Consider the following 22720-nt stretch of genomic DNA (forward strand, 5'->3'; position numbering starts at 1 on the left):
CAAAAAAACAAAACAAAACAAAAAACCCCAAAACCAAAATCACTGACGCCAGCTGGCATAGTGGCACATGCCTGTAATCCCATCGATTCAGGAGACAAAGGTAAGAGGATCACAGGTTGGTAGGAGGCCAGCGTCAGCCACTTAGCAGACCTTCCTCAAAAAAAAAAAAAAATTAACAAATGGGATTGGGGATGTTGCTTGGTGGTACTGCACCCCTGGGTTCAATCCCCAGTACCACGAATAGACAGACAGAATGATAGATAGACAGATAAATGTATGTTGATGCTAAAAGCATTTTGAATTTAGATTTTTTTCAGCGTTTATAAAAATAATTCAGCACATATACAATTTAACTTGTCCACAGAGGATTGGAGCAGGATACCATAATCAAATATGGCAATAGGTCTAGAGCAAAACACTTGAATATTCATATTATACTAAATAAAGAAAACAAAAGCATTTTTTATTTCTGAATTCCCAGAATGGATAAAAGATCAGGTCATTTTTGCCATCATGTCAGTTAAGAAAACAACTTCTAATTTTTTAATAGGACTGTATTTTTATACTTGCGGGATGGTTAATGAGGGATGGTGAATCTACATTTCAGTTTTTAAGAAATGAGATCAGGTGGCTTTTCTTACTTATATAAGGTATTTGGTTATAGAAAATCAAGAGGCAGTAGTAGGCACTGTGCTTAAGTACAAAAGTTCATGTCATCTTCACAATTCAGGCTGGAAATATTTTTAATGTATACATCAAAATAGTGAGTTCTAGAGTTGGTAACTTGTTCAACATCATCCAGTTAGCATGTGAGGCACTGGGTTCAATTCTCAGTACGGCATATAAATGCATAAAGTAACGGTCCTTCGACAACTAAAAATATATTTAAAAAAATATTCAAACTACTTTTTCTTTTATAAAGAATTTGAAGTCTTTGGATCTTATTGGCAATTAACAGAAGTGGTATTTGAATCAACACTTCATTGATTCCAGGGGCCAAATGCCCATTTCTTTGAATTTTTTTGCTCCCATATTCCTCCCCTAAAATTTGAAAAACCATTTCTCTTATGTATATGTACATATAATATAGTTTACAGAAGTACAGATAATTTAACTTCTGGATATATCATTTTAATGAATATCAAAGATGTAATACTAAAAAAGAAAATAACAAAAAACCTTAACATTTATAAATTTAAATAATTTTTATTCTTGAAGATTAATTTCATTTATTCCACAGAATTTTACCCTAATGTTAATATTTTTAGGCTTGAAATTCTTGTATTGAATAACCTATTCTCCCACTCCATAAAAAAAGCATTTAACATTTAAAATTACCTGTGACCAACCACAAGAAGCAAAGCATTAAAATTTTTCTTTTCTTTCTTTCCTTTTTTGGGGGGGAGGGTGGGGCAGGGTACCAAGGATTGAATCCAGAAGGGCTTAACTAAATCCAAAAGGGCTCAACTGAGCCACATCCCTAACCATTTTTGATTGCTTATTTTGAGACAGGACCTCACTAAGTTCTGAGGCTGGGTTTTGAATTTGCAATCCTTCTGCCTCAGCTTCATGGAGTTGCTGGGATTACAGATGTGTACCACTGTGCCAGCTATTAAATTTTTCTTTTTATATTGAGATATGACTTCAATTTTGATGAATATATTCATGATAAAAACAACACAAATACACATTCTTAAGATAACAGCTTTATTGAGACATTCAAGTGTTTCTTTCCTTCTTTGTTATTTTTTCCACTCACTCTTATAAACTACATTATTCAATGGATTTTCGAATACACAGTTGTTATGTATAACTATCACCATTGGAATGGTTAATTTTATATGACAACCTGTCTAGATCATGGTACCTGGTGTATTTGTTCAAATATTATTTTATTTCTATGAATGTATTTTTTAGATGCTATTAACATTGAAATCATAGATTTTTGAGTAAAGCAGATGACACTACATAATGTGTTGAATTTTTCCAATCACTTGAAGATCTTAGTAGAAAAAAGGGCGACTTCCCCAAGAGGGAATTCTGCTGGCAGGCTGACATAGGGCTTAAGATGCAACATCATCTTCTGTGTCAGTCTACTCTACAGATTTTGGGTTTGCAGCCAACACAATCACATAAGCCAACTCCTTAATATAAGTCTCTGTTCTCTCTCTACATTATATTCTTTTTACTTGCAGAAACCTGATTAACACAACCATCAATATAATTTAAAAACGTCTTCATCATCCCCAAGACACCCTGCATCCATTAGGCTGTCATGTTTTGTTCTCCCCTCTCTCAGTCACTTAATATTATTATTCTACTTTTCATTTTTATGTATTTTCTGTTCCGGTCGTTTCATATACATGCTATCATAATAATTTAAAGTTTTTATGACTGTCTTCTTCTTTTTTTTTTTTTTTAAAGAGAGAGTGAGAGAGAGGGGGACAGAGAGAGAGAGAATTTTAACATTTATTTATTTTTTCTTAGTTCTCGGCGGACACATCATCTTCGTTTGTATGTGGTGCTGAGGATCGAACCCGGGCCGCACGCATGCTAGGCGAGCGCGCTACCGCTTGAGCCACATCGCCAGCCCCATGACTGTCTTCTTTAAAACAGTATCATTTTTAATTTTTTGGGGGTGTTAGAGACTGAGTTCAGGACTGCTTAAAGCAAGTGCTCTATCACTGAGATTACACCAAGTCGTCTCACACAACGTGTTTTGAAGGTTCATCCATTTTGTGGTATATTTCAGTGCTTCACTCCTTGTTAATGTCAATTAATATTTCATTGTGTGGATGTACAACAGTTGGTTTATTCATTCATTCATCCACCACTGGACACATGGGGTTCTTCCACCTTTTGCCTTATTGAGAATACTGCTGCAAAACTATTTGCGTTTAAGTTTTATGTGGCCATATGTAATTTTCTTGGTTATATACCTAGTAGTAGAATTATTGAGTCATATTGCAATTCTCTGTTTAACTTTTTCTTTTCTTTTCAAGCAGGTCTTGCTATGTTGCATAGGCTTGTCGTGAACCTGACTACAGGCATGTGCCAACAAGCTGAGCTTATGTTTAACTTTTTGAAGACCCGCCAAAATGTTTACCAAACAACTTTATGTTCTTACCAGTAATGTATGAGGGTTCTAATTTCTACATAACCTTGTCAATTCTATTTCTTGCCCATCTTTTAATTAAAACCATTATAATGGATGTGAAGTAGTATCTCATTATGGTTTGATTTGTATTTCCATAATAACTGAATATTTTTTCATTTGCTTATTGGCAATTTGTATTGGTTTCTGAGAAATGTCAAATTTACCCATTTAAAAATTGTTTTTAAGAAATACTGAGGGGCTGGGATTGTGGCTCAGTGGTAGAGCGCTCGCCTAGCACGGGCAGGACCCTGGTTCGATTCTCAGCACCACATAAAAATAAAGGTATTGTGTTGTGTCCATCTACAAAAAAGACATTCTCTCTCTCTCTCTCTCTCTCTTTAAAAAAAAAAAAAAGAAAGAAAAGAAAAGAAATACTGAGATAATTGGACACAGTGGTGCATGCCTTAATACCAGAGACTTGGGAGGCTAAGGCAGGAGGATCAAATATTGAAAGCCAGCCTCAGCAACTTAGCAGGGCCCTAAGCAACTTAATGAGACCCTGTATCAAAATAAAAAGTAAAAATGGCTAGGAATATGGCTCAGTAGTTACATGGCCCTGGGTTCAATACCCAATATAAAAAATAAAAAGGGAAAAAACTGAGTTATTTATATATATGGATATATAATTTATAAATCCCTTACTTGAAACACTAGTTCTCTTTATTGTGATTTTGCTTTCCCAGGTTTTAGTTATCTGCAGTCAAGCCCAGAACAAAAATATATTAAGTGGAAAATTCCAGAAATAAACATTTCACAGATTTTAAACTGGGCACCATTCTGAGTAACATGATGAATACTCAAGCTGTCCAGGCACTGATGAACCACTCTGAGTTAATTTTTGTATATGGTATGAAGTAGGGGGTCCAACTTCATTCTTTTGTATGTATGTATACACTAGTTAATAAAAAACAATTTGCTGAAAAGATTATTCTTTCCTCAATGAATTGCTTTAGTACTCAGGTCAAAAACTGATCATAAATTTAAGGGTACAACACACATTTTGACAAGCATATATCTTAAAATGTAGAATTCTGAAATGCATTTTTTCATGGGGAAAAAGAAACAGTAAATTTTCCTTCTGTTTGTGGTGCTAGGGAAAGAAACTATGGCCTTGTGCATGCTAGGTAAATGCTCTACCATTGAGCAATATATTCTTAGCCCATATAAATACTTAAAAATAAATACTACTTTACATTTATTGAATGTGAGTCCTTTAATGGTAACATGCATCATTATTTTATTTATATAACTATTTAACTCACATTAACTTATGGCAAACATAGAGATAAAGTAGGTCTTTCTGGCTCCTTAAGTCATGCTCTTTGTTTACATGATACTCTAAGTGCGCTCTCAAAGCAACTGACCTTATTGTCGACATTGTCCTCACATAAAATTTTCTTTGAGGGCTGAGGTTGTGGCTTGGCAGTAGAGCGTTCACCTAGTATGTGTGAGGCACTGGGTTCAATCCTCAGCACCACATATAAATGAATGAAATAAAGGTATTGTGTCCTCTTACAACTAAAAAATAAGTCAAATTTTTTTTTCTTTGAGCAACAAAATAGGACTGTCCAGAAAAAACTCCTATCCTGCAACAGCCTGATTTTGAGCACTGTTTGATCACAGTTAAAAAGAAACACTCCCCCACACGGGATAGATTATTCTATTATTTATTTACTATGCAGACCACCAAATACAATTAGTCATAGGAATAGATTAAAGTGAGAAACTGGGATACAACATTATTTTTTTCTTTTTTTGGTACCCGGGATTAAATACAGGGGCACTCAACTACTGAGCCATACCCCCAGCCCTTTTTGTATTTTAGAGACAGGGTCTCACTGATTTTCTTAGTGACTCATTAAACTGTTGAGTTTGGCTTTGAACTCTCGATCCTCCTGCCTCAGCCTCCAGAGATGCTGGGAAAACAAGTGTGCACCACCGTACCTGGCTGGGATACAACACTATTTATTCCACAGATAAGACAGAAATAATCGCCTATCTATTATTTTCCTATCTCTCCTGGAATTAACTGAACCCTTCATCTCCTAAGATAGTTAGAATATCATTCCAAGATCTAGACTAGCAAATTTTCCACCCAGGACAAAACTAGTAAAACCAAAATGATCATATTTTTCTTTAAATGGGACTTTAAAACAGTTCTTTTTTCCCCCTGAGCTGATTATACTTAGCAGGTTCCAGGAAAGAGCTAAATCTGCTTAGAGTTTGCTTCTACAGCTATTATCTTACAAGTAAAAAAAAGAAAAAGCTCTTGTAAAGAATTTTGACACTAAACCCAGAAAATATGGAATTTATTCTCATCTCTGTCAAGGAAGCACATACTATGGAGCTAGAATTAAACCTGCAACTTTATTTGCAGTTAAAGTTGTCTGCAAGTCACCCAATGTAGAATAATTAAACTAATTTTTATTGTGAGACTTGTTTATATCTGCTGATTTAATACAATGCTGGTGTGGGACTCTTTGGAGAGAAAAAGAAGATGAGTTAATTATAACACAGAGAAGAGCCCCATGGTCAATAAGGTCAAGAGAGTATTAGTTGAAGAGAACACTACATGGCATAAAATCAACATCTACTATGCAAGTAAGTTGCTTCTGGCTCCAATTTTGTATTTAATAAACTCCTTTAAAAGCAATTTTCTTTGCCAAAAAGGAAAAAAAATGAGGAAAAAACTTTCATCTATATTCAATAAAATATCCAAATTTTTCTTCCTTTTCTTTTATTAGTACAATAAATATTTGGTAAAATTCTATTATGTACCAGGCATTGGGAAATCAAAGTAGAAATAAGAAAGACAATGATCCTGAACTCCTGGAGTTTATAATCATATGAAGATAACAAGAGTGTCAACAAATATTACAGACTACAGAAAGAAATGAATTGAGTGCTCTGATCTAGAATAAAGGGAGGGACATTCTATTGGGGAGACAATCAAAAAAATCACTTTAAGGTAAATTATACTTAAGCTGATAATGGCATTAATCTCATTTTTAAAAGATGAGAAGAACTCAACCATGGAAGGAGTTTGAAGAGCTTTTCAGGCAATAGGAATAGTCCTTTTTTTTTTTTTTTTTACTAGGGATTGAAATCAGGGGTGCTTAACCACTGAGCCATGTCATCAGGCCTTTTTGTTTTTTTTTTTATTTCAAGACAGTATCTTGCTAAATTCCTGAGGTATCTTGCTAAACTGCTGAGGCTGGCTTTGAATTCACAATTCTCCTGCCTCAGCCTCCCAAGATACTTGGGGTTACAGGTGTGTGCCAATTCATCCACCAGGCAATGGGAATAGAAAGCATAATGGTCCTCTAATATGTTCTAAGTACTGAAAGAAGACCAGTGTGACATAATATAGTAAGTAAGGCAGAGATGGAAATAGTTAGATGGAGAAAGATGGGAGTCGGGGAAAAAGTCACTCTTAAAAGCCATTGTAGGGGCTGGGGATGTGGCTCAAGCGGTAGCACGCTCGCCTGGGATGCGTGCGGCCCGGGTTCGATCCTCAGCACCACATACCAACAAAGATGTTGTGTCCGCCGAGAACTAAAAAAAAATAAATAAATATTAAAAAAAAAAAATTCTCTCTCTCTCTCTCCCCTCTCTCACTCTCAAAAAAAAAAAAAAAAAAAAAAAAAAAAAAAAAAAAAAAAAAAAAGTTGACAGGGACTGGGGATGTGGGTCAAGCGGTAGCACACTCGCCTGGCATGCGTGCGGCCCGGGTTCGATCCTCAGCACCACATACCAACAAAGATGTTGTGTCTGCCAAAAACTAAAAAATGAATATTTAAAAAAAAAAAAAAAAAAAAAAAAAAAAAAGCCATTGTAAAGGAGTCTGTATTTTCCCTGAAGGTAAGCCACTTAAAGACTTTAAGCATGTTCTTGGTTAAGTTAGAAAATCATTTCTCTTTTTACTAAGTGGGGAGTGGATTGAAGAGAAGTAGGAATAGAAGTTGACAGTTTGTTGGAAGGTGCTAAGGTTTGTCCCCATCAAAACCCAAAATGAAATGCTGTTAAGAAGTGATAAGACCTTTAAAACAAAATTGGGGCTGTATTCTCATGGACAGATTAATGTCTTTTTTTGAGAGATTGAATGAGGTTTCAAGGGACAGAGATTAGTCTCATGGGACTGAATTAGTTACCACAACATCAGATTGTGATATCAAGTGTTGGGAGGTCCTTAGTAGGAGCTAAGTAGATGACAGCATTATGCTTTTGGTCCTCTAGTACTGTGAACTAATAAAACTTTTAACTCCCTCAGGTTCAGGTATTCTGTTACAACAAAATGGACTAAGACAGAAGGCTATGTTAGCAAACCAAAAAAAAAAAAAAAAAAAAAAAAAAGATAAAAATGGCAAAGTTGAGGGATGGCAATGGACTTCGTGCAGAAATAGGAGATATTTCAAGGAAGGCAATAACAGAATTTTGAGTCAGACTGGATGAGGGGGTTGAAGAATGAGAGAAATCAAGCAAGAATTATACATAATTTTAACTTATTTGATAAGCTCAATATAGGGTACTAAATGTTACTATTACCTAAATATTAAGCAAAGTCTTGATGTTTTCCCTTTTTTGGTACTAGGAAGTGAACCTAGAGATGCTTTATCACTGAGTCACATTGCCCCCTTTTTATAATTTTGAGACAGGGTCTCACTCACTAAGTTGTTTAGGGCCTCAAAATTGTAATCTTCTTGCCTCAGCCTCCTGAGTCATTGGGTTAGAGGTGTGTGTCATCATGCCTAGCTTAATGCTTTTTCAAAAAACAAAAAGATAAATCCTGCTTCATTTTCAAGCTCACTGATGAGGAGAAAAAGCAGTAGCCCCTTTTTGGTACTGGGGATTGAATCCAGGTGTGCCCAATTACTGAGCCATAACCCAGCCCTTTTTATTTTTAATTTTTTTTGCGATATAGTTTCACTAAATTGCTTAGGCTGGTTTTGAACTTGCTCCTGAGTTGCTAGGATTACAGGTGTGTACAAATATGACTATAAAAATTTATGCCATTTTGACTCCTATCAATTAATGTGCAGAATTCTTTATAGTAAGAATAGATGAAATGGTAAAGAGTCTGAATCCATCAGAGATAAAGAAATAAAAACAAAGAAGACAAAGACACTTCTCTCAAATCCAAGAAATACCTTTTTGTCTCAGTAATATATTATGTGGACTTTACTACTCACCAACATGAATGGGGGCTGGGAATAATCCATATTCATGTTCTCCTGGAGTATACTCCAGCTTCTCTTTCTTTAATTGGATCAGTCGGCTCTTTGGGCTGTGATCAGAAAAGAACATAAAACAGAAAGAGGCAATGAAATTTATTCCTATAGTCAAATATAAACAATATATCACTTACCAAGGGTATTTGTTCTAACAATGGCTTGGATCTTAAACGTACTGTTTGGGGAAAGGGTACTAAGTACTTTTGTATATTTTGTGTGTGTGTGTGTGTGTACTGGGGTTTAAAAAAGGGGTGCTTCACAATGAGCCCCTTATATCACCATCCCTTTTTAGTTTTTATTTTGAGACAGGGTCTGGCTAAAGTTGCTTAGGGCCTTGCTAAGCTGCTGAGGCTGGCCTGGAACTTGTGATCCTTATGTCTCAGCAAGTCTCTGGGATTACAGGCATGCACCACCATGAACAGCACTTTCATACACTTTTACAAAGCTTTATTTCTAGAAATACTGTTAAGAAAGAGGCTATTTAGTGTTCTCCAACAGTGTTTCAGAAGGAACCCAAACTTCAGATCTAATTATATGAATTACTATATTTGGTAATTTATAGTCTTATATGTATTATCATTTATTTCAATACTATGAAACAATCAGAAGGCAGCTCGGGAGGCTGAGTCAGGAGGATCACGAGTTCAAAGCCAGCCTTAGCAAAAAGCAAGGTGCTAAGCAACTCAGAGAGACCCTGTCTCTAAATAAGATACAAAATAGGACTGGGGATGTGGCTCAGTGTTTGAGTGCCCCTGAGTTCAATCTCTGGCATCCCCCCCCCCACCCCCACCCCCGCCCAAAAAAGGTAATGTTGGTGCTACTTTAAGAGCATTAGAAATAGGTGCTCTATGAGTTTAAGTGATCTGCCTTACTTTTAGCACCTGGTAAGGAAATCTTGAGATTAAAATTGCAGTTTCTTGCTCAACTCTGGCTTCTTTCTTCTACTCATCCTACTAATTTGTTTCCGAATGTTTAGTATAAAACCAAATCTCAAGATATTCCATAAATATACAAAAGCAAGAGAGAAAGAAGAAAATGAGAAAAATAAAAAGGGAGTATTATTTGGGGATAGAATTCAGCAGTAGTACACTTGCCTAGCATGCACAAGAACCTGGGGTCAGTCTTTAGCACTGCCAAAAAAAAAAATAAAATAAAATAAGAGGAAGAAAGAGAACTCATATATGACTTAATTTATTTAAAGGCTTTAATTTTGGTGATACAAGGGATTGAGCTCAGGCACTGGTGAAAGTGCTCTTGCACAGTCACATTCCCAGCCCCTTTAAAACTTTGTTTTGAGAGAAATTTCTTGCTAAATTGCCCAGGGTGGCTTTGAACTTTTGATCCTTCTGTCTCAAAGTTACTGTCATCCCAAGTAACTGGGATGACAGATGGTCACGACCACATCTGTTACTAGTGTAATTCTACAATGGCTTCAGTCAAAGCAAACATGTTATTTTTCTTTTGCTAAATTATATACTGCCTTTAAAAGCTTTCTCTTGGTAGTACTGGGAATTAAGCCCATAGCTTCTCACATGCTGGAGAAGCTGTCTGCCACTGAGCTACATCCCTAGTGATACCATACTGCCTTTTGATAAACCAGTCTAGTCCATTTTTATCTTGTAATAAGTATGTATACTAATATATATTTTGCAGATGAGAAAACTAAGCTCCAAAGGGTTAGTTATTTGTATACCCTGAAGTTTTAAATTTTTAATCCTAGTTCTATTATTTCAACAATTACTTAGCACTCACTCACTGAAGTCCTATTCTGAGTGATGAGAGACAGTGGCAAGATATTTTTTCCCCTCTTTTTAGTACTGGGGGTTGAATCAAGGGGCACTTTACCACTGAGCTACATCACCAGTATTTCTTTTTCGTATTATTCTGAGCCAGAGTCTTGCTAGGATGCTGAGAGTCTCACTAAATTGTTGATGGTCTCAAACTTGTGATCCTCCTGCCTCTGCCTCCTAAATAGCTGGGATTACAGGTGTGTGCCACCCTATCTAGCTTCATTAAAAAAAATAGTTTAGAATGTGTGGTTTCTGTGGATGACAGATTAAGATAAAGAACATAGCTGCCTTTTTAAATTTGTTGGTTTATACTGGAGACACTGCACTGAACACTCTATGCAATTTCTGGGTAGACTTTTGATTGTGTACCACTACTAATTCAAATTAGGAGAAAACTGTTGGAATGAATAGCCAATTTAGACACGCTATAAATGATAGTAAGCCAGAAGTTTCTGTAATGATGTTTCCTTCTGACTTGTGGCTGGAGTTGTAAAAAACGAGACTACTTGCTCTATGCACACATGGATAAATTTAAAAAACCTTTTGCTTTTCTTATCAAAAGGAGAGAATTTCCTGGGTCTGGTAGTGCATGCCACAGACTCAGGAGGCTGAGGCAGGAGGACTGTAGATTCCACACCAGCCTCAGCCAAAGGAGTGAGACCCAGTCTCAAAATAAAATAAATAAATAAATAAGAATAATAAGAAAAAAATTAGTTTTTCTGATATTTTTTGGGGTAATATGTAACCCATTCAGTATTTATGTCCAACTTTCTTTTTCTTTGGGAGAAATTTTGAGTTAAGCCTTTCTCTCTCTTTTTTTTTTGTGCGATGCTGGATAGAACCCAGGGTCTCATGAATGCTAGGCAAGTGCTTAACCAATGAGCCATATCCACAGCCATTGTCTTAATAACTTACCCTTTAGGTGTAATATCAGGATATCTAATCTAAAAGGGCTAACCTACCAAAGAGGGGGAAAGGCACATGCATATTTAAGAAAAAATAAATGAGCTTGGCAGGTTGGTACACGCCTGTAATCCCAATGACTCGGTAGGCTGAGGCAGGAGGATCATGAGTTCAAAGCCAGTATCAGTAACAGCGAAGTGCTAAGAAACTTGGTGAGACCCTGTCTTTTTTTTTTTTAAATGTTTATTTTTTAGTTTTAGGGGGACACAATGTCTTTTATTTTTTTATTTTTATGTGGTTTTGAGGATCAAACCCAGCACCCTGCGCATGCCAGGCGAGCGTGCTACTGCTTGAGCCACATCCCCAGCCCGGTGAGACCCTGTCTTTAAAAAAAAAAAAAAATTCAAAACAGGACTGGGGATGTGGCTCAGTGGTCCAGTGTCCATGAGTTCAAGCCTGGTACTCCAAGGAAAAGAAAAGGCAGGGTGTCTAATAACTGTTGTTACAATATAATAGACAGTACTTTTATATAAGTACTGTCTATTACCATTTCTTGGCTTTAGGTATTTATCCCTTATGTTCAAATCTCAATATCTCTAATAAAAGGCCCCAATTAAGATATATTCTATATTTGAACTTTGGAATTTTCCAGATAGCTGGTGAAAAACACTAAGCCCTACTCCCAATCCTTATAAAAGAAGGGGTTTCTTTTGAACACACCAGATTTTAAAATGAACATATCACCATACTATGAGCTGTCCTGTTTAGCAAACTTACAATATCAGAGGTTGAAAATCAAAAGTAAGTTCGAGCCAAATACAGTGACTTGTGAGGCTGAGACAGAAAGATCCTGAGTTCCAGGCCAGCCCTAGCAACTTAGAGAGACCCTGTCTCAAAATAAAAAATAAAAAGGACTGGGGGATGTGGCTCAGTGGTAAAACCCATGGGTTCAATTTCTAGTATCCTTCCCCCACCAAAAAAAAAAGGAGTTACATTCAAGTTCTATAGGTTAAATATATATATTAAATAAAATATAATAAATATTTATAAATCATATTATATAAAATTAAATATAAATTGTTTAATATGAATACGTTTTAACTTTTTAAAAAATTTCTTCTTTTTTTAATATCTGTATTTTATTTATTTTTATGTGGTACTGAGGATTGAACCCAGGGCCTCACACATGCTAGGCAAGTGCTCTACCACTGAGCCATGATCCCAGCCCCACATTTTAACTTTTTAAAGATGGAGAAAAGCATACAAGTGTTCTTCAACTGGACTGGCATGGAAACTATAAAAACTTATTAATGCCTTCATTTTTCATGTTTTATAAGGGGAAATAATATCCATAAAGTCTTTCACAACAACTACCCTACTAGCTGTCTATAGTTTATTAGAGTCCACAATTTAGTAGGAGCAAATAATGATATTTCTTGAAAAATCAGGAACAGGAAAATTTTTTTTTGGAGGTGAAAGTTGAACCCAGGGGCACTTAACCACTGGGCTATAGCCTCAGCCCTTTTTTATACTGCTGAGGGAGGCTTTGTACTGGTGATCCTCCTGCCTCAGCCTCTGAAGCCACTGGGATTATAGGCATATGCCACCATGCCCGTTTAAGGAATCTTTGAGAAAGGATTTACCTATGACCTCCCTGTAAAACTTGACAGAGGTTAAGTTGGGAAGTTTTTAGGTTTTTTTTTTTTTTTTCCCTACCAGGGACTGAACTCAGGGGCACTTAACTACTGAACCACATGCTCAGCCCTTTTTGAATGTTTTTTAAAAATTTGTTTAATTAGTTATACATGACAGTAGAATGCATTAATGCATTTTGACATATCACAAATAGATGCAATATAATTTATCAATTTTCTGAATATACATGTTATAGAATTACATTGGTCATGTAGTCACATGTATACATAAAGTAATAATGTCTGTTTCTTTCTACTATCCTTCCTATACCCACATCTACCCGCCACCCGCTTCACTTCCCTCTACCTAATCTAAGTTAACTCTATTATGCTCCAGTGCCTGCACCCTTATTGTGAATTAATATCCGCGTATCAGAGAAAACATTTGGCCTTTGGTTGTTTTTGGAGGATTGGATTATTTTGCTTAGCATGATTTTCTCCAACTCCATCCATTTACTGGCAAATGCCATAATTTAATTTTCCTTTAAAGCTGAGTAATATTCCATTGAATATATATATATATATATATATATATATATATATATCTATCTCACATTTTCTTTATCCATTCATCTACTGACATTACTGTAACATGCCGATTTTAAGTCCTTTGAGTGCAAGCCCAGGAGAGGGATAGCTGGGACAAATGGTGGTTCCATTCCCAGTTTTCTGAGGAATCACCACACTGCTTTCCAGATTGGTTGTACCAATTTGCAGTCCCACCGATAATGTATGAGTATACCTTTTCCCCCACATCCCTGCCAACATTTATTGTTGCCTGTATTCTTGATGATTGTCATTTTGACTAGAGATGAAATATTTGTGTAGTTTTGATTTGCATTTCTCTAATTGCCAGAGATGAGGAACATTTTTTCATATATTTGTTGATGGATTATATTTATTCTTTTGTGAAGGGTCTGTTCAGTTCCTTAGCCTGTTTATTGATTGGGTTATTTGTTTTTTTTGGTGTTAAGTTTTTTAGTTCTTTATATATCCTAGAAATTAAGGCTTTATCAAAGGTGCATGTGATAAAGATTTTCTCCCAATCTATATAGCCTCTCTTCTTACATTATTGTTTCCTTTGCAGAGAAGCTTTTTAATTTGAATCCATCCCATTTACTGATCCTTGATTTTGCTTCTTGTGCTTTAGGAGTCTTATTAAGGAAGTCAAATCCTAGGCTGACATGGGGAAGATTTGGGCCTACTTTTTCTTTTATTAGGTGCAGGATCTCTGGTCTAGTGCCTAAGTCCTTGATCTACTTTGAGTTGATTTTTGTGCAGGGTAGAGATAGAGGTTTAATTTCATTTTGCTACATATGAATTTCCAGTTTTGCCAACACCATTTGTTGAATAGGCTATCTATTCTCCAGTGAATGTTTCTGGCACCTTTGTCTAGTATGACATAACCGTATTCCTGTGGGCTTGTCTCTGTGTCCTCTACACAAGTCTATTTTGGTGCTAATATAATGCCATTTTTGTTACTGTAGCTCTGTAGTATATTTTAAGGTCTGGTATTGCAATGCTTCCTGCTTCACTTTTCTTGTTAAACATTGCTTTGGCTATTCTGGGTCTCTCAGTTTTCCAAATAAATTTCAGAAGTACTTTGTCTATCTCTAAGAAGAATGTCATTGGGATTTTTAATAGGATTTGCATTAAATCTGTATAATGCTTTTGGTAGTATGGCCATTTTGACAATATTACTTCTGCCTACCCAGGCGCATGGGAGATCTTTCCATCTTCTGAGGTTTTCTTCAATTTCTTTCTTTAGTGTTCTGTAATTTTTATTGTAGAGGTCTTTCACCTCTTTTGTAAGATTGATTTCCAGGTATTTTATTTCATTTGAGGCTATTGTGAATGGAGTAGTTTTTCTAATTTCTCTTTCAGTGGAATCATCACTGATATATAGGAATGCGTTTGATTTATGGGTGTTGATTTTATATCCTGGTACTTTGCTGAATTCATTTATTAGTTCTAGAAGTTTTCTGGTGGAATTTTTTGGATCTTCTAGATATAGAATCATGTAATCAGCAAATAGTGATAGTTTGAGTTCTTCTTTACCTTTTGTATTTCTTTAATTTCTTTCTTCTAATTGCTCTGGCTAGAGTAGCAAGGATGAAGTTGAATAGAAGTGGTGAAACAGGAAATCCTTGCCTTGTTCCAGTTTTTAGAGGGAATGCTTTCAATTTTTCTCTATACTTTTCTTTTTCTTTTACAATTTTTTTATTTTTATTTTTTTTAAAGAGAGAGTGAGAGAGGAGAGAGAGAGAGAGAGAGAGAGAGAGAGAGAGAGAGAGAGAGAGAGAATTTTTTAATATTTATTTTCTAGTTTTCGGCAGACACAACATCTTTGTTGGTATGTGGTGCTGAGGATCGAACCCGGGCCGCACGCATGCCAGGCGAGCGCGCTACCACTTGAGCCACATCCCCAGCCCCTTCTTTTACAATTTTGAAATAGGGTCTTACTGAGTTTCTTAGGGCCTTGCTAAGTTGCTGAGACTGATCTTGAACTAGTTATGCTACTGCCTCAGCCTCACGAGTCACTGGAATTATAGGCATGTACCACCATACCTGGCATGGTTCTTAATTATAATAGGTAAGCTCATAAGGGTAATACAATATTTTTAACACAAAAAAGTACATTTTAGCCTTTTATAAAGTTAACCAAACTAAAGTTGATTCTAAAACCTTAGAAGCACATTTCTCTAGTTTTAGCAACAGATCTTTGTATATCAATATTAAACATAATACACATAAATGGCTAATTAAATACTAAATTAGTGATTGTGAATCAAAGAAGATTAAAGAAAGTAATGTGGTAAAATCGCCAAGACATAAACAAACACGAAGGGGGGCTATAAAAGTGAAAGTGATACTTTATATGATAATGATAGCCACACTGGAAAAGTATTGATTCTCTAAGAATATTATTCCTAATTTTTGCAATGCTGATGCCTAAAGAAATATGATGATCTTTGTGAATACAAAAATTTTGTGTGAAAATTACTTTTTATTGCCACAGAGAATAGACAAACATAAATTTAGTATTCTTGTGTTCATTGAAATACCTATTATATTTTTCATATGAAAAGTCCTTTTGAGTCTGTGTGTGTGTGGGTGGGTACTGGGGATCAAGCCAAGAGGCCCTATACAACTGAGTTCCATCTGGGGCCCTTTTAATTTCTGTACTAGGGATTAAACCCAGGGGCACTTTACCACTCAGCTACAACCCCATCCCTTTTTATTTAGTTTTTAATTTTGAGGTAGGATGTCTAAATAGCTGATGACCTTGTTAAATTTCAGAGGCTGGCCTTAAACTTTCGATCCTCTTGCCTCAGCCTCCCGAGCTGCTGGGATTAGAGGCATGCACTATTGTGCCTGATTTTTCATTCTGATATAGGGACTCAGTAGAAAGCAACACAAACAAACAAAAAAGGGAAGACAATATTTTGGTGACATTCCTACCCAAAATGCAGCACTTATTCATGAAGATATCATACAAACAACAAATTTAAGGAACCCCCATAAAACAATTGCACTGTATGTACTCTTTAAAAAATGTCAATATATAGGGGCTGGGTAGTGGCTCAGTGGTAGAGTGCATGCCTAGCATGTGTGAAGCAATGGGTTGGATTCTCAGAAATACATATAAATAAATAAATAAGGCAGGAGGACTTCAAGTTTGAGGTCAGCCTCAGCAACTTAGTGGAGACTCTGCCTCAAAATAAAATACAAAAAAAGGCTGGGAGTGTTGCTCAGTGGTTAAGTGCCCTTGGGTTTAATACCTGGTACTGTACTAAACCAAACCAAAAAATCCTAAAATAATAGCACACAAATTAAAGGCGAATAAAGAGACATGACAGTCAAATATAATGCATGATCATGAATTAGGTCATGTCATAGATATTTCTGAGACAATAAAATTTGATTATGGAACTGTGTATTAGATAATACTATGATAGTATGTTTAACATCCTGAATTTAACATATTTATTATGTTTCTATGAGAAATGCCATTGTTCTAAGGAAAAGCACACTGAAGTATTTATGAGTAATAAATAGGCTAGTCTAGTCTATAATTTTTTAATCAAATGATAGAAAAAATGTCCTGTGTGTGTGCATGTGCATGTGAATGCACACACAGGTGAAAAAGAAGAGAATGAAAATCAGCAATTGATAAATTTGGTTGGAAGGTACACATTTTCTTTTCTTTTTCTTTTTTAGAAAGGGCCCAAGTGATTGTCTCAGATCCTGAGTAACTACTACATGTAAGTGCTACTGTGTTTAGCCAAAAGTTTCTGTGCAATCTTGCAATTTTAAATTTATCATGGATTATAATTTAAAAATTATTTTTATAATTTTTATAATTTAAAATCCATATCATGGATGATGATTCGTAAGAATCATATTTAAACATATATCTTTTTAAATATTTTTGGTACTTAAGACTGAACCAAGGGGACTCACCATACTATGTAAGTGCTCTTCCACTGAACACCCCTATCAACATATTATGTTTTAGTAAAATAGTAAATGGTTTTTAACAACAATTAATTTACTTGGATAACAATTATTTAGACTGATGTTTAAATAAATACAATTTTCTTTTGTACCTAATAACTATAGGAAAGAGCACCAAAATCATACTTAAAGGCAAGGAAAAAATATCTTAAGACTTCAAACACTGCTTGAGGGGAAAACAAAATAAAAAATATCCGAGTATTGTGGCACATGCCTATAATGTCAGAGACTGATAGGCTGAGACAGAAGGCTTACATGATTGAGGTCAGCCTAGCAATTAGTGAGTTTCTTAGCAACTTTTTAAGACCCTGTCTGAAAATAAAATATTAAAAAAGAGCTCAGTGGTAAATGCCCTGGGTTATAATTCCCAGTAACTACAAAAACAAAACAAAATAATACAAAATAACCATAGTAAAAAAAAAAAAATATTTGCCAGGCACAGTGGCCCATATCTGTGATCCCAGCAGGTTGGGAGGCTGAGATAGGAGGATCATGAATTCAAAGCGAGCCTCAGCAATGGCAAGACACTAACAACTCAATGAGACCCTGTCTAAAACACAAAACAGGGCTAGGGATGTGGCTCAGTGGTCCAGTGCCCCTGAGTTCAATCCCTGGTACCAAAATAAAATAAAATAAAATAAAATAAAACAAAATAAAAATTTGTAGGGCTGGGGTTGGGGCTCAGTGGTAGAGCACTTGCGAGGCAGGTGTGAGGCAGGGGGTTTGACTGTCAGCACCACATAAAAATGAATGTATAAAATAAAGGTATAAAAAATTTGTAAAGACTGTTATGATTTTAATCCAAATGAGGTGCAAGACTATGAAACAGATACACTTAAATACAGTGTAATGGGTTCAAATGAGAACATACAGATAAAAGTTTTCCGTTTGAAAAGTACAAACATAACTGATAATGCAATTATAATGCATACAAGTACATGAAGATTGTGTGTATATACACATAAAGTATAAGCATTCCAAGAAAAAATTTGGCATTTATTCTATCTTGATGAATATAAACATGATGAACTGAAATATTTATTTCCTTATATTTATTACAGAGTGAAAGGGCAGATGCTATTCTTAGCATTTAATTTTTTTTCTAAGATTTAAAATCATATATTATGTTTTAGGAATTCAGGCAGTTGATTCTCTAAATATTTAAAAGATGTTGCTAGAGTCTAGAGAGCATACAAGTTGCACAAAGTGAGATCCTGTACAAAAGAAGCTTAGAGTTTGATAGAATAACAAACATCAGTGCAAACGCCTAGATAACACACCACAAAATGATAAAACTTTTAATACCGGGGATTGAACTGAGGGGAACTGGACCACTGAGCCACATCCTCAGCCCTATTTTGCATTATATTTAGAGACAGGGTCTCACTGAGTTACTCAATGCCTCACTTTTGATGAGGCTGGCTTTGAATTCGTGATCACTCTGCCTCGGTCTCTTTTGACAAAACTCTTTTTTTTCCTTTATAATTTTTTAATTTGTTCTAATTAGTTATATGTGATAGTAGAATGCATTTATGCACTTTGATAAATCATACATAAATGGGGTATAATTTCTGATTGTACATATGCAGAATCACATCATATAGTCATGTATGTACATAAGGTTATAATGTCTGTTTTAGCCTTCTTATCTCCATATCCCCTCACCTCCCTTCACTTTCCTTTACCTAAACTGACTATTCTCTAGCATGGGCCCCTGACTCTTATTGTGAATTAGCATCCGTATATCAGAGAAAACATTTGGCCTTTGGTTTTCTGGGATTTTGTTAGCATGATATTCTCTAATTCCATCCATTTACCTGCAGGTGCCATAATTTCATTCTTCTTTAAAGCTGAGTAATAATCCATTGGGGAAAAAAAATAAATATACCCCCCCCCCCACACACACCATGTTTTCTTTTTCCATTCATCTGTTGAAGGACACCCTAGGTTGGTTCCATAGTTTAGCTATTGTGACTTGAGCTGCTATAAACACTGACATGGTTGTGTCACTGTAGTATGATGATTTTAAGTCCTTTGGGTATAAACTGAGGAGTAGGATAGCTTGGTCAAATGGCGGTTCCACTTCAAGTTTTCTGAGGAGTCTCCATACTGCTTTCAAAAGTGGTTGAACCAATTTGCAGTCCCAACAACAATGTATGAGTGTACCTTTTCCCCCACATCCTCACCAAAACACTTATTATTGCTTGTACTCTTGATGATTGCTATTCTGACTGGTAGTTTTGATTTGCATTTCTCTAACTGCTAGAGATGATGGACATTTTTTCATGTTTGTTGATAGATTATATTTCTTCTTCTGTGAAGTGTCCATTCGGTTCCTTAGCCCATTTATTGATTGGGTTATTTGTTCTTTTGGTGTTAAGTTTTTATATATTTAAGTCTTTTGATGTTAAGTTTTTATATATTTAAGTCTTTATATATCCTGAGATTAGTGCTCTGAGGGGCACGTGGTAAAGATTGTTCCCCATTCTGTAGGCTTTCTCATTACGTTATTGATTATTTCCTTCGCCAACAAGAAACTTTTTAGTTTGAATCCATCCCATTTATTGATTCTTGATTTTACTTTTTGTACTTTAGGAGTCTTGTAAAGGAAGTCAGATCCTAGGCTGACATAGTGAAGATTTGGGCCTACTTTTTTTGATCCACTTTGAGTTGATTTTTGTGCAGGGTGAGAGACAGAGGTTCAATTTCATTTTCATTTTAAAATTCTTTTTTTGGATGGACACAATATCTTTATTTGTTTATTTTTATGTGGTGCTGGGGATTGAACCCAGTGCTTCACGCATGGAAGGCAAGCATCCTACCATTGAGCCACAACCCCAGCCCTAATTTCATTTTCTTATATGTGGCTTTCCTTTTGTTCCAGTACCATTTATTAAATAGGCTCTTTTCTCCAGTGAATGCTTCTGGCATGTTTGTCTAGTAGGAGATAACTGTTTTCTGTTTCTACTATTCTGTACCACTGGTCTACGTGTATGATAAAACTCTTAATACTACTTTCTACATCGAACCACTAAATTCTACAAAAACCAAAAGGAATGTAAAAATAATTGCAACTAAAAGAAACTAAGACTACTTTAACGTGAAGAATTTCAGATTTGAATAAGGTTTGAAAGGATGTGGCAAGAGGAAAGACGGAAGGTATACTATGTAGAACAATCACCTAGGATGAAAACCAAGAGAAAAGGGAAGTGGAGAAGTGATCAGATATTGTAGCTTAAGGCCCGTTAATGGAGCTAAGACTAGAAAAACAGGCTACACTATATCCTTTACTATCACTGAAGTATTGGTTCCAAGAACCTTAGTAAATAAGAAATCATGAGGTTGAGGCAGGAGGATGACAAGTTTGAGGCCAGCTTCATTAACTCAGTGATGACTCTCAGCAACCTATCAAGAGTCTGTTGCAAAACAATAATAAGGAGCTGGAATTGGAACTTATTAGTAAAGTGCCCCTGTATTCAATTCTTAGTACCAACAAAAAGAAAAATTTCATGTTTTTACCATACTGTACTTTAAATCTTTTTTTTTTTTTTTTTTTTTTTTTGGTACCAGCGATTGAAACAAGAGCACTTAACCATACTTTATTTAGAGACAGGGTCTCACTGAGGTGCTTAGGGCCTCACTAAATTGCTGTGCCTGGCTTTGAACTTGTGATCCTCCTGCCTCAGGCTCCTAAACCACTGGGATTACAGGCATGCACCACCATGCCTGGCTAAATCTTTTTAGAGTATACTTGTACTTACTAAAAGAAAAAAGCTTATAGTGAAACAACATGCCATGTTATGCTGGCAGCTGCCACATACATCTCATTTTGAACTGCTGTATCTTGGTTCCATCATTTTCTTTTACGCTTGACTTGATCTCATGATGTTATGTTTTCCTTGATCCTATCCCTTTTTTTTTTTTTAAAGAGAGAGTGAGAGAGGAGAGAGAGAGAGAGAATTTTTAATATTTATTTTTTAGTTCTCGGCGGACACAACATCCCTGTTGGCATGTGGTGCTGAGGATCGAACCCGGGCCGCACACATGCCAGGCGAGCGCGCCACCGCTTGAGCCACATCCCCAGCCCAGAAGAAGTCTACACTTATATCTGGAGTTGTAATTAGCAGCTCAAATGTGTGTGTGTGTGTGTGTGTGTGTAAGAGTGGGGGATAGGGGTTGGGGTTGGCTGAAATTCTCACTTGGTGGAACTAGACTCTATTTCCGGGTAGACAGTGTCAGAAATGAATTAAATTTGAGGGTACCCAGCAGGTAACCAGTGAGATTTCTGGGTAGGGAGAAATCCCCATGCATTTAGTTGACAGATGTCACAAAGATAGTCTGCATTGTGAAAATATAGTAAGAGGGCTGGGATTGTGGCTCAGAGGTAGAGTGCTTGTCTAGCATACGTGAGGCACTGGGTTTGATCCTCAGTACCACATAAATATAAAATAAAGATATTGTGTCCACCTATAACTAAAAAAAGGAAAAAAAAACAGAAAAAAATATAGTAAGAGAAAGTAAGTTTGTTTAGTGACATTCTTAGAAGACAAACCCCTTGTTCCTGGATAGAGATAATCAGTATCATAAAAATGTTCATTTTTCAATAGCAGTTTCTCCCCTTTGTGTAGTCAATGCAATCCCAGTCAAAATCTCAGGAAGTCATTTGGAGATGCTGGCAAAGAGGGGCTGGGGTTGTGGCTCAGTGGTAGAGCACTCGCCTCGAATGTGCAAGGCCCTGGGTTTGATCCTCAGCACCACATAAATAAACAAAATAAAGATATTGTGTTCAACTATAACTAAAAAATAAATATTAAAAAATTATATTTATAGAGAGACACAAATATCCAGAAAAGCTAACAAATCTCATAAAAATGGGCAAAGGAACTGAACAGATAGCTCAACAAAGACAGAACAGGGCATCATAAAGGCTTGTAATTTCACTGGAGGATCAAAACATTGAAGCAAGCCTTAACAATTTAGGAGATCATGTCTCAAAAAGTAAAATGGGTTGGGGATATAGCTCAGTGGTAAAGTGCCCCTGTGTTCAATACCTAGTACCACAAAGAAGAAAACGAAGTGAAAAATTACAACAGAAACCAACAACAAAAAAAGATGATGACACAGATAGCAACAAGGATACAATGAATCAGAATCATGAGACACACTACACAGCTACCAGTGGGGCCAAAACCAAAACACTGACAACACAAGAAATGCTAGTGAGGTTTGTATAGCAATAGAAATTTTCACCAATTGCTGTTGGGAGTGCAAAATGGTAGAGTCTCTTTGGAAAACAGTTTAGTGGATTTTTTTTTTTTTAAACAAAACTAAACATACTACTACTATCTGATCCTGCCATGTACTTCTTGATCTTTACCAAAGTGAAATGAAAACCTACCATCCACACAAATGCCATGCATGTATATT

The 22720-nt window shown here is 35.8% G+C and overlaps 1 protein-coding gene across 7 annotated transcripts in view; it reads right to left on the minus strand.

Annotated features, from left to right (window-relative positions):
* ASH1L (ASH1 like histone lysine methyltransferase) overlaps positions 1-22720 on the minus strand; it is a gene marked incomplete at its 5' end in the record, with an annotated part of 178804 nt that overhangs the window by 51644 nt on the left and 104440 nt on the right. For all 7 annotated transcript variants that reach the window (XM_081306514.1, XM_081306512.1, XM_081306510.1 and 4 more), the window contains one exon: positions 8347-8441. In XM_081306514.1, coding sequence (XP_081162640.1) covers positions 8347-8441 — 95 coding nt within the window. The remainder of the gene's footprint in view (positions 1-8346; positions 8442-22720) is intronic.

This window comes from Spermophilus citellus (assembly GCF_964194105.1).
Source record: "Spermophilus citellus genome assembly, chromosome: 9".
Lineage (NCBI taxonomy): Eukaryota > Metazoa > Chordata > Mammalia > Rodentia > Sciuridae > Spermophilus > Spermophilus citellus.